The sequence below is a fragment of the Diaphorina citri genome, unplaced genomic scaffold (assembly GCF_000475195.1).
Source record: "Diaphorina citri unplaced genomic scaffold, Diaci psyllid genome assembly version 1.1 scaffold1397, whole genome shotgun sequence".
NCBI classification, from domain to species: domain Eukaryota; kingdom Metazoa; phylum Arthropoda; class Insecta; order Hemiptera; family Psyllidae; genus Diaphorina; species Diaphorina citri.
In genome coordinates, this window is record NW_007378823.1 from 2,213 (window position 1) to 15,267 (window position 13,055).

Genomic DNA, 13,055 nt, shown 5'->3' on the forward strand with positions numbered 1-13,055 from the left:
TCTCTCACTCTCTCTCTCTCACTCTCTCTCTCTCTGTGTTTATCTTCATTTTCCTCCCCCTATCTCTCTCTTTTCTCTTTCTTCTTGATTTATCTCTTTCTTGCCACCTCTCCTTTCTCTCCCTCTCTCCTGCTTATTTCCTTTCTCTCTCGTCTGTTCTCTGCCCCGTGTCTCTCTCTCACCTTTCCCTTGCTTTCTCTTCCCCCTTGAATCGTCGCTCTTTCTCCTCCTTTATCTTCCCTCCTCTCTCACACACACTCTCCCCTCTTCTTCTTCTCCCCTCTCTCACTCTCTCTGTTTTCTATTTAACTTTCCTATACCTGTGTAGGTAGAAGCGTGTGTGTGTGTGTGTGTGTGTTTGTGTGTGTGTGTGTGTGGGGGGGGGAGACCTCTACTTCAGAATATTATTGCTATCTGGATATTAGCGAGAGATGTCGTAAAAGCAGCGGAGTAGTAGTTAATTAGTGTGGATAAAAGTATAATGAAATTAGTGGCACTGGAGAAATAAAAGAAGAATAATAGTGATGTTGATAATATTGAGATAGGGAAGAAGAGATAGGAGGGAAGAAAAAGAGGAGGAGGGAGGGAACGAAGAAGAAGAAGAAGAAGAAGAAGAAGAAGAAGAAAAGGAAGAATAACAAGCTGGGCCCGTCCCTCCGGAAATTTTTGGCCCGTAGTTTATTCGATCGTGGTTAAAAAGTATAATGAAATTAGTGGCACTGGAGAAATAAAAGAAGAATAATAGTGAAGTTGATAATATTGAGATAGGGAAGAAGAGATAGGAACGGAAGAAAAAGAGGAGGGAGGGAACGAAGAAGAAGAAGAAGAAAAGGAAGAATAACAAGCTGGGCCCGTCCCTCCGGAAATTTTTGGCCCGTAGTTTATTCGATCGTGGTTAAAGAAAATCAGTACCTTCCACGCGAGTACATTCCCTAATGAAAATTCCGTGTTCTTTGTTTCTTCCCCTAATCTTACTTTGGATGTTTGGTTTTGATTCCAGGTGGAGGGGACAGTAACAAAGGCAAAAGCAAAAAATGGAAGAAAATCCTGCAGTTCCCTCTCGTGGTTAAAGAAAATCAGTACCTTCCACGCGAGTACATTCCCTAATGAAAATTCCGTGTTCTTTGTTTCTTCCCCTAATCTTACTTTGGATGTTTGGTTTTGATTCCAGGTGGAGGGGACAGTAACAAAGGCAAAAGCAAAAAATGGAAGAAAATCCTGCAGTTCCCTCACATTTCCCAATGTATCCATTTGAGATATAAACTTGGTAAGTTATCCCAGCCTTATACAGCTTTTTAGCTAAATCCCCTTTAGGGGCGAGCTATTCATTTCTGACGAAAGTCACAACTCTGGGTCGGGGTTGTATTTTTCTTTTCATCTTTTTGACTGGAATCGTTTCGTTTACTTTCCTTTTCTGGGTATGTACATGAATTCATAAAAGGAAGAAAATGAACTTCAGTATCAGCCTCAGGCAACAGGAATTGCGGATCTGTAACGTAGAATGTTTAAAATGTCGTCTAGGCAACCCAAAGTTTGGGCAGTCCGTCAATAAATTTCATTGATGTCTCACTGGTTCCTTTCTGCTTAACTTAATGCTGTCTAATTTAAGTGTATCATAGGCAAAGAACAAGGAATGGCCTAGTCGTATTGTGTAATGCCCGCATGCCGTCTCTAACTTTTGACTCACTTCCAAACGATAAATAACACTGAAGTTGTCGCTCCTTGGAAAATTTGGCTGACGCTCCTCCAACGAAAGGCTTTTCATGTTGGAACTTTGTCTCGCTAGCAGGGCCGTAGCATTTTCTAATGCCTAGCGCCTCTACATTCCCTAGTCTGTAGTCTGGTTTATCCCTACTCTTTAATAAGATTGGAGGATAGACAGCAAGACAGCTAAATCCAAATTATCCTGCTACAAATGTATTGTACATATGTGTGTTCTGGATGCTATTCCATTGTATAGAAAAGCCTATTACTCTAATTATTTTATCCCACCCCCCTCTCTCGGAACGAAAATACAAAAGGAGAAAAAGAAAACAAAGTTTTCAAGTTCCACCATTAGGCATTATCCTTTTTTTTTTCTTCTTCTCCTTCTTCTCCTCCTCCTCCTCTTCCTCTTCCTCCTCTCCCTTTTTCCCCTACTCCTTCTCTTGCGTCTCCTTCTTTTCCTTCTCATCTCCCTTTTATTTCTTCTTCTCTTCCTCTCTCTTATTCTAATCATCTCCTCTTTGTCCTCCTACTCCCCTTTTCTCCTTCTCTCTTTCCTACTACTCCTTCTCTTACTTAAATCCCTCTTACTCCTCCTCCTCTTTCTTCTTTTTCCTCCTCGTCCTTCTCTCCTTCTTCCTCTTTTACTAGCTCCCCTTTCCCTCCTTATCTTGGTTCCTCTCTTCTCCTTCTCTCCTTATCCTCTTACTCTTTCTCCTTCTCTCTTTCCTACTACTCCTTCTCTTGCTTAAATCCCTCTTACTCCTTCTCCTCCTCCTTTTTTTTCTTCTTTTTCCTCCTCCTTCTCTCCTTCTTCCTCTTTTACTAGCTCCCCTTTCCCTCCTTATCTTGGTTCCTCTCTTCTCCTTCTCTCCTTATCCTCTTACTCCTTCTCTCCTTATCCTCTTACTCCTTCTCTCCTTCTCCTCTTTCTTCTATTCTTTCTTTTCCCAATTTTATTATTACGTTATCTTGTCTTGTGTGTTTGAAAGGCGGAGGAGATGAAATTAAAATGGAAGAGGAGAATCGGAAATAGAGCAGAGCTTGTGCCACGATGAGGAAAAGGGTTAAGTATAGAGAAATCCTCGTTTCATCTCTCAAGCCCAAGTTGGTAAACCCCATTAAATGTCTCCCTTACTATTTAGAATTCGCGCGTTGGATTTTGTTGGAAAATCCTGATGATTAGCAGGCTTCAGTCTAGTAGAAAAATTTGAATACTTTGTCTTCACTTGATAATTATCCTAGTCAAGTGAACACTAAGTATTCTAATTAATTTTCCTATTATCATTTATCATGCTACTTGACATAGTATCCCGTTTAGAAAACATTGTTATTGTTAGGCCTCAGTCTGTTTGGACTCATTTACTTGCCGTGTGAAGGCACCTTAATATTGTGGAACATGGGGCGCTGGTATTAGACGTTTTTACTGGAATCGTTTCGTTTACTTTCCTTTTCTGGGTATGTGTACATGAATTCTTAAAAGGAAGAAAATCAACTTCAGTATCAGCCTCAGGCAACAGGAATTACGGACCTGTAACGTAGAATGTCGTCTAGGCAACCCAAAGTTTGGGCAGTCCGTCAATAAATTCCATTGATGTCTCACTGGTTCCTTTCTGCTTAACTTAATGCTGTCTAATTTAAGTGTATCATAGGCGAAGAACAAGGAATGGCCTAGTCGTATTGTGTAATGCCCGCATGCCGTCTCAAACTTTTGACTCACTTCCAAACGATAAATAACACTGAAAAGTTGTCGCTCCTTGGAAAATTTGGCTGACGCTCCTCCAACGAAAGGCTTTTCATGTTGGAACTTTGTCTCGCTAGCAGGGCCGTAGGTAGAAGGAGCACCCAGAGGGCCGGCCCGCCCCTCGGGCTTTTTTTTACTCTTAAGGTGTGTCATGTTCGACCGGCCGTCGATCGATGTCGACTGAACCGTCCACACTGCCTCGATAACATAGATTTATCTTGTCAATTGTAAAATGTAAATGTAATGTAATGTAAATGCAGTTTCTTTGTGTTATTATGTCACAACTTTGGTGCTCACTGCAGCATTGTAGGATTTTTCCAATATCTCAATAATCCTAAAATCCAATGTTTACCTACCATGCTGGCACCGGTCGCTATGCGCATTTATATGTCATAGCTACTCATTTTCCTCACGAGGCTGAGTGGGCCCCGCAACAGCCAGTCACGGAATCAATCATTTGCATGATACAAATTTCTTGACCCCGCCGAGAATCGAACCCGGGTCTTGCAACACTGCCACAGTTATACGAGTCAATAAGAGTGATATCTATCTGCACTACCAATATGAATGTCGTAGGTTCTCTCCTTTCCATCAGAGGTAAATATTTTTTTCTAGGAGTTAACGTCACTGTATTACTGCTGGGGTTTTTACTGACGGAGGTTTTACCCTTTATTTGGCAACAAGCTCTCCCAAGAAGGTTAGTATTAATATCACTGTATAACTGCTATTTTTTTATTTATTTATTATTATTATTATTATTATTATTTTTTTTTTTCGTAATCAGGTTTTTACATTCGGCGACGAGCTACCCGTCCAGATTCCAAGCACGCTAAATTTTAAATGTAAATGCAGTTTTTTTGTGTTATTATGTCACAACTTTGGTGCTCACTGCAGCATTGTAGGATTTTTCCAATATCTCAATAATCCTAAAATCCAATGTTTACCTACCATGCTGGCACCGGTCGCTATGCGCATTTATATGTCATAGCTACTCATTTTCCTCACGAGGCTGAGTGGGCCCCGCAACAGCCAGTCACGGAATCAATCATTTGCATGATACAAATTTCTTGACCCCGCCGGGAATCGAACCCGGGTCTCCCGCGTGCAAGGCGAGTGCAGTGACCACTGCGCCATGGGAGCTGACTATCTTGTCAATTGACCGACGACGGACGGACGGTCGACTATGTGTGGACACACCTTAAGTAATGCCCTACTTACCACAGAGAGTTTTCAGTTAATCCAGAGTTTATTACTGGCCTGTGTACATCAAATGGATGACGTCAAAGAAACCCCTAGACACTGTGTTAACTCTCAGTGGTAAGGTCGGCCATTATTGTAGCAATTTGGAGAGTCCACAACCCCCCACCCCCTCTTATAAGACTGTGAGAGAAAAGGGACTTCTCGGTCCAATGCTTTCAGTATACACAAAAGATACCTATATTCTATCCTATAAGCCTCTGATCTGATTCTTGCCCTTTGTTGAAAATGCTGGAATCATGGATACGGGCCTGCTGCCGAGAGATATGTGTTCATTATTTTAACACGAGTAGCTACTTAATTGTCTGTATTTTTATAAATTGTCCTGATATTATTGCCAGAAGTTTTGCTATACAACTCTGAGCAGATATCATAGAAAGAGTTGCGACTAGTGGCGGCATTACTAGGAGAAATAAACCGCCAACCTCGACCACATGCACAACCGTTTAACCTTTAACAACGATCGAGTAAACAACGGGCTAAAAAATTCCCGGAGGAACGGGCCCAGCTTGTTCAGTCTAGTTAGGCAGGAAAGTAGCGCGTCTGCTGTGTATGCGCTAAGTCGCGGATTCCCGCCCGGGGCGAACTTTGTTCTGAACAGGATTAGGTTCTTTCTCGTAACGGTGGACCTTTTTTCGACTGAGGGGATGACGGGACTTATCAGTCTCATTGCGGCAGGATAAACAAGGTATATTCTGTCGTACCGAAATTGAAATGAGAAGGAGGACAGAATGAAGAAAGCCAGCCGTTCCGAGAACGAACTTTATCTGTTAAGGAGGTCTGCTTTATTAGCAGTTAAAGAAGGCAGACTCTCAAATGAAAATGGAAATAATTTCATTTTGGAAATTAGAAGGAATCCAATTTTCTAATGCCTAGCGCCCCTACATTCCCTAGTCTGTAGTCTGGTTTATCCCTACTCTTTAATGAGATTGGAGGATAGACAGCAAGACAGCTAAATCCAAATTATCCTGCTACAAATGTATTGTACATATGTGTGTTCTGGATGCTATTCCATTGTATAGAAAAGCCTATTACTCTAATTATTTTATCCCACCCCCCTCTCTCGGAACGAAAATACAAAAGGAGAAAAAGAAAACAAAGTTTTCAAGTTCCACCATTAGGCATTATCCTTTTTTTCTTCCTTCTCCTCCTCCTCTTCCTCTTCCTCCTCTCCCTTTTTTCCCCTACTCCTTCCCTTGCGTCTCCTTCTTTTCCTTCTCATCTCCCTTTTATTTCTTCCTTCTCCTCCTCCTCCTCTTCCTCCTTTCCCTTTTTTCCCCTACTCCTTCTCTTGCGTCTGCTTCTTTTCCTTCTCATCTCCCTTTCATTTCTTCTTCTCTTCCTCTCTCTTATTCTAATCATCCTCCTCTTTGTCCTCCTACTCCCCCTTTCTCCTTCTCTCTTTCCTACTACTCCTTCTCTTGCTTAAATCCCTTTTACTCCTTCTCCTCCTCTTCTTTCTTCTTTTTCCTCCTCCTCCTTCTCCTCCTCCTCCTCCTTCTCCTTCCTCTTTTACTAGCTCCCTTTTCCCTCCTTATCTTGGTGCTTCTCTTCTCCATCTCTCTTCCTCCTCTTTCTTCTATTCTTTCTCCTCCCAATTTTATTATTACGTTATCTTGTCTTGTGTGTTTGAAAGGCGGAGGAGATGAAATTAAAATGGAAGAGGAGAATCGGAAATAGGAGGAGAAGGAGGAGGAGGAGGAGGAGGAGAAGGAAATGGAGAGAAGAAAACCTACTGTGTGTTTCAAAATACTCAGGGGAACAAAGTGTATGTTTTGTGTTGGATTTTAGACTCCCAATACCTAAAGCTCTTTCCTTTTCTTCGCTTCTTTTAAGAGGTTTGATAGAAGGAACTGTAACTGCTAAGGTCTTATCGTCCCGAAATCGAAGAGAGAAGGAAGACAGGATAGGAGAGAGCCAGCCGTTCCGAGCACGAAGCTTATATCCGTTCAGGATTAAATCCGTCCCTTGCGGGAGTCGTCCCCGCGGCCTAGAGCTTACAAGGCAGACGCGCTACCAACCAAGCTAACTAGACTGGCCATCTCATCAGTTTACTTGGAAACCAAGGTTCAACTTTTAACCCAGATTATGGTATCTGCTAATGAGTATACCAGTTATCAGTTATGTATAGATGGGCTTCAATCTTTCTGATGTCGGACTTTTTTTTTTTTTTCATCTGGATCATCATTAACTGTCCTCACGAGGCTGAGTGCACCTCTAATCAGCTAGCCATAGGGTTACTCATCCTGATACCAAGGGACGGACAAGATAATATTGTCTGGCTGGTACATTTTTTTTTTATTTCGTGACGTAGGTGCTATCTAAAAAGTGAGGTTTATATTGGCTTTTTTTACCCTATACTAGTACAAGGGGTTGGTAGCTCAGTTGGTAGAGCACTGGAATTCAGATAGGTAAAAGATAGGACCCCAATACCAACCCCTGATTTTTTTTTTTTTTTTTTTTTTTCACTCTCCCTCTTTTTTTTTCTCTCTCTCTCTCTTTCTCTCTCTCTCTCTCTCTCTCTCTCTCTCTCTGTGTTTCTCTTCATTTTCCTCCCCCTATCTCTCTCTTTTCTCTTTCTTCTTGATTTATCTCTTTCTTGCCACCTCTCCTTTCTCTCCACCTTTCCTCTTTATTTCCTTTCTCTCTCGTCTGTTCTCTGCCCCGTGTCTCTCTCTCACCTTTCCCTTGCTTTCTCTTCCCCCTTGAATCGTCGCTCTCTGTACAGTGTACAGTTAACCAAAAAAAGTAGTAGGATGAGAAACCCTGTAGAAAGGAAATGGGGCTTTATTGAAACACCCCCCCTGTAATGCAGAAGATTTTCGAAACAGAGAGGAAAGAGAAAGTATACATGTTTTTATTACATAAGATTTCAAATTCATTTTAATTATCTCTTTCTCTGTCTCCCCCTTTTCTTTCTCTTTCTTTCTTTCTCTCTCTCTCTCTCTCTCATCTCTTTCTCTGTCTCCCCCTTTTCTTTCTCTATCTCTCTCTCTCTCCTTCCCTTCTCTCTTTCTCTCTCTCTCTACCTCCATTTTCTATCTCTCCGTTCCTGTTATTTTCTCTTTCTTTTCCTCCTTCTTCCTCTCTCTCCCTGTCCCTCCCAATTTCTTGTCTCCTCCCTCTTTCTCTTTCACTATTCTATTAGATGGGTTTACTTTCCTTATTATCTTTTTTTTTTGTAATGTTCGAAATCATTACACTTAAATTAGCAAATGTTGTGTGCAAAATAGGCAAGAAATGTTCTGAAATTTAAAAAAGAAAGAAAGAAGAAGAAGAAGAAGAAAACTGAAATGACATTTACCGGGGGATTCTCCAATATTTCAGAGTCTGGCCTACAGTGAAGGAGAAAATGCTAACTACCCTCTCTTTTGTATAAATATTTATTATGAAAGAAATATAAGAACATTCAAAATCCAATCTCTCTCTCTCTCCATTTCTTTCTCAGTTCGTTCCTTCTCTCTTTCTTCCTAAATCCTTACACGTTTTCTCTCTTTCCCCCCTATTTTTTTCTCATTCTCTCCCTCCCAAATGTCTCCATCTTTCTTCCCAACTGTTCTCTCTCCCTCTCCCTCCCTCCGTACCTCTTTCCCTAGACGTTCTCTGTTTCTTTCCTCTCACTTCTCCAGCGATTAAGAAGCAGGGTTTATACGCGACCTGGAAAAACTGGAAAACCTGGAAAAGTCATGGAATCTGAAAATCGGCCAAAAAGTCATGGAAAATCGTGAAAAATTATAGAAAACCTGGAAAAGTCATGGACTTTGCCAACCGGTCAAAAATTAAAAATGTTTAAATTAAATATCAAGTTTTTTTTTTTTCGAAAAACGGCCTGCGGCGCATTCCCCCTCATATTCCTTGACGTTCTGCATATTGCATGTTTTATTTAAATGAAGGGGTAATCTTACTGATTTTTAAGTATCTCCGCCCCATAATTTTCTGGGAAAACTCATGGAAATCTTCTGGGAAAGTCATGGAATAGTCATGGAATTTCATTCCAGGAAAAGCGTATAAACCCTAAAGAAGGAAAAAGGAGAGAGATGGAGAGAGAGAGAGAGAGAGTTGTGATGAAGGGAAAAGGAGAGGAAAGTTCGTTTTCTTTTCCTTCTTACGATTTTATTTCCTTAGAAAATGAAATTTATTTTATCATTTCAGCTTTCCTTCTCTCTCTTCCTCTCTCTCCCTCCCTCTCTCTCTCTCTCTCTCTCTCTCTCTCTCTCTCTCTCTCTCTCTCCCTCCCTCTCTCTCTCTCTCTCTCTCCTCTCCCTCCCTCTCTCTCTCTCTCTCTCCCTCTCTCTCTCTCTCTCTCCCTCTCTCTCTCTCTCTCTCTCTCTCTCTACTATTTTTTCTTTTCTCTTTTTATACTCTTAGTTAAAATGTGTTCACTTGAAATAAATTTACAAAAGAGAAAAGCCAGAGAGAGATAGGAAAGAGGAGGAGGAGGAAGAAGGGGGGGGGGAGAGAAAGAGATAGGAAATGAGAGGAAGAGTGAAAGTACGAGAGAGAAAGGAAGATAAAGGGGAAGAGGGGGGGAAGGAGAGAGAGAAAGATAGAGGATAGAAGGAAGGAGAGAGAGAGAGAGAGAGAGAGAGAGAGAGAGAGAGAAGGGGAGGGAGGGGAAAGAAGCCTCGGGAGCGCGCAGCGCGACCTAAAACAAGGGAGCGCGAAGGGCGACCATATGTACAACCCCGTGAACCCTTGGGAGCGCGCAGCGCGACCTCCCGAACAAGCAGTGCGAGTAATAATAGTACATAGGTATACTAATTTTCTTTAACCTTTAACCACGATCGAGTAAACAACGGGCTAAAAAATTCCCGGAGGGACGGGCCCAGCTTGTTCAGTCTATAGTTAGGCAGGAAAGTAGCGCGTCTGCTGTGTATGCGCTAAGTCGCGGATTCCCGCCCGGGGCGAACTTTATTCTGAACAGGATTAGGTTCTTTCTCGTAACGGTGGACCTTTTTTCGACTGAGGGGGTGACGGGACTTATCAGTCTCATTGCGGCAGGATAAACAAGGTATATTCTGTCGTACCGAAATTGAAATGAGAAGGAGGACAGAATGAAGAAAGCCAGCCGTTCCGAGAACGAACTTTATCTGTTAAGGAGGTCTGTTTTATTAGCAGTTAAAGAAGGCAGACTCTCAAATGAAAATGGAAATAATTTCATTTTGGAAATTAGAAGGAATCCAATTTTCTAATGCCTAGCGCCCCTACATTCCCTAGTCTGTAGTCTGGTTTATCCCTACTCTTTAATGAGATTGGAGGATAGACAGCAAGACAGCTAAATCCAAATTATCCTGCTACAAATGTATTGTACATATGTGTGTTCTGGATGCTATTCCACTCTCCTTCTCCCTATCTCTCGATCTATTTCCTCCACTTTATTTCACCCGGCTTCTATCGTTCCCTCTCCCTCCCCTCTCTCCTTTTTCTCTTCCGCTTTCCGTCCTCTCTCCCCCTCCCTCCCTCTTTCCATCTTATTTTAACTTTCTGTTCCTCTATCTTTCCCTCCTCCTCACTCTGTCCTTCCCTTCTCTTCCTCTCCCTATTTCTATCTTTCACTTTCCTTGTCTTCCTCTTTCTGTCCCTTGTTCCCTTCCCTCTCATCTCTCTCTCCTATCGGCTTTTTCTCAATATGCTGACTCGACTGAAATCATCGTGAAAGAAAATCTATCTCTCGTTTGAGATTTTCCACCGTCGAGAGGGCAAAACGAGCTTCAGAGTAGAATACGGGTAGTATTATTATTTGTCACACTATTATTATACGAACTTTCAACAATATTTGCCACGTGTGTTTTTAAAAGCCATTGAACTTGGAACATTTTACAGTTTATTTCATCTCTAAACTAACCTCAACGGTGTAGTGGTTAGCATGGTGGACCCAGGATCTGGAGGGAGGTGGTTCGAGTCCAAGTCAAGTCATAAAGTTTTAGCGTACCTAGTTTAAAAAGCGGGGGACAACTTTTGTAACAAGGATGTTCATTTTGATATCATATGGCAACATGAGCCTCAGCATCACAAGTACAATGTATTATCTCTTGCTATGTTCACATTGGTATTGTGTTGCTATGTTCACAGATGTGCGGTACAGTTACATCATAGACCAGCAGCCTATAGGGAGACTGTTGTTTCGCCAGTTCTGTGCCAAAGCGAAGCCTCAGTATCACAAGTACATTGTATTATCTCTTGCTATGTTCACATTGGTATTGTGTTGCTATGTTCACAGATGTGCGGTACAGTTACATCATAGACCAGCAGCCTATCCTCCCTCCCTCTTTCCATCTTATTTTAACTTTCTGTTCCTCTATCTTTCCCTCTTCCTCACTCTGTCCTTCCCTTGCTCTCCCTATTTCTATCTTTCACTTTCCTTGTCTTCCACTTTCTGTCCCTTGTTTCTTCCCCTCTCATCTCTCTCTCTCTCTCTCTCTCTCTCTCTCCTATCGGCTTTTTTTCAATGTGCTGACTCGACTGAAATCATCGTGAAAGAAAATCTATCTCTCGTTTGAGATTTTCCTCCGTCGAAAGGGCAAAACGAGCTTCAGAGTAGAATAGTATTATTATTTGTCACACTGTTAATATTATACGAACTTTCAAGAATATTTGCCACGTGTGTATTCAAAAGCCATTGAACTTGGAACATTTTACAGTTTATTTCATCTCTAAACTAACCTCAGCGGTGTAGTGGTTAGGCTGGTGGACTCAGGATCTGGAGGGAGGTGGTTCGAGTCCAAGTCAAGTCATAAAGTTTTAGCGTAGTTCTTCAAAAAGCGGGGGACGACTTTTGTAACAAGGATGTTCATTTTGATGTCATGTTGCCATGTTCACATTGGTATTGTGTTGCTATGTTCACAGATGTGCGGTACAGTTACATCATAGACCAGCAGCCTATAGGGAGACTGTTGTTTCGTCAGTTCTGTGCCGAAGCGAAGCCTCAGTATCACAAGTACAATGTATTATTTCTTGCTATGTTCACATTGGCATTGTGTTGCTATGTTCACAGATGTGCGGTACAGTTACATCATAGACCAGCAGCCTATAGGGAGACTGTTGTTTCGCCAGTTCTGTGCCGAAGCGAAGCCTCAGTATCACAAGTACAATGTATTTCTGGACTCGATTGAGAATTATGAGCTGGAGATGGATGAGAATCGGGTCGCTATTGCAGAGGTTGTCTACAAAAGATATCTACAACGAGATGTAAGTATCTACTTACCTATAAGTGCTTCGGGAGTAAAGGGACTTTTCGGTCTCATTGTGGCAGTATAAGCAGGGTATATTCTATTCTATTCCATTCTATAAAGAGTCGTATTTAGAAGAAGTTGTTTGATAGAGGGGAACTTTAGAACAGAATTTTGTTTTTTAAAAACAGAAATAAAGGTGGCTGACAGCTAACTTTTTTGTTAGCCTTTTGGTGTTTTTTATTATTTTTTCTTTTATTTGTAGTCTCATTGTGGCAGTATAAGCAGGGTATATTCTATTCTATAAAGAGTCAGTCGTATTTAGAAGAAGGGATTTTTTTTCCTATAATGCGCTTTAACTCAGGAACACCAGGTCGTTCGCGCCGGTTCACGGTTGTAGGTTAGATCAAATGGTAGATGATCAAATGGTAGATGTCAATTTTTTGCAGATAGGTGAAGAGGGAGAGGGGAACTTTAGAAAGGAATTTTGTTTAAAAAAAAGTATTTGGAGGAAAAGGGTTGGCAACGTCGCCTTTTTCAGAGTGAGTGGTTTGATTTATAGCTCCCGTATTTTTAATATTTTTTTGTGTTTTAAATCAGTTTCGAAGGAAATAAACTACACCAAATAGAAGAAAGAGAAATTATCTTCATTTTTCGATAAAAAGTGCACGGAAAAACGAAGTATTTTGGACGCATATCACAGTAAGAACTTTTCAATTTTAGGCTCATTGGGATTATACTAATGCCGGACATTAGAGTTTGATAGAAGATTATGTAAACAATCATTGTTCGGAAGAACTTGTCACGTACAAGTAAGACAGTAGCCGTATGTACTAACATAGGAGGGTACCCTAACCTCAATTCATTCACATGGCGTAGGTGGCGATTCGAGTTGGTATACAGAGAAGATTAGATTCCACGGTTGCCAAGAACTTTAAAGCTTGATTAGAGACGTGGGATTGTTTTCTACCAGAGAGGGATTTTCCCCACAACAAGTGGTGACATACGACTCGGTCACTTTCAAGGTGTGAACATAACGTGTGAAGTTGCAAGGTGACTTACATGAACGGATTTTGAAGCTAAATTGAATTAATCAAGATTATCAACCGAGGTTTTTAGAAGATAGAAGATGTTGCCTGTGGTCTGTCAAAATCAGTTAATTTTATAGAACCTGAACGAAT

At 41.3% G+C, this 13,055-nt stretch overlaps 1 protein-coding gene across 1 annotated transcript in view; it reads left to right on the forward strand.

The window, feature by feature from the left end:
- Positions 1–1,000: 1,000 nt before the first annotated feature.
- The window catches only part of LOC103515681 (G protein-coupled receptor kinase 2), a gene marked incomplete at its 5' end in the record, with an annotated part of 23,546 nt that continues 11,491 nt past the window's right edge, over positions 1,001–13,055 (forward strand). The window contains 4 exons of the mRNA XM_008480618.3: positions 1,001–1,090; positions 1,172–1,267; positions 11,700–11,893; positions 12,848–12,927. Of these exons, the coding sequence (XP_008478840.1) occupies positions 1,001–1,090; positions 1,172–1,267; positions 11,700–11,893; positions 12,848–12,927 (460 nt within the window). The remainder of the gene's footprint in view (positions 1,091–1,171; positions 1,268–11,699; positions 11,894–12,847; positions 12,928–13,055) is intronic.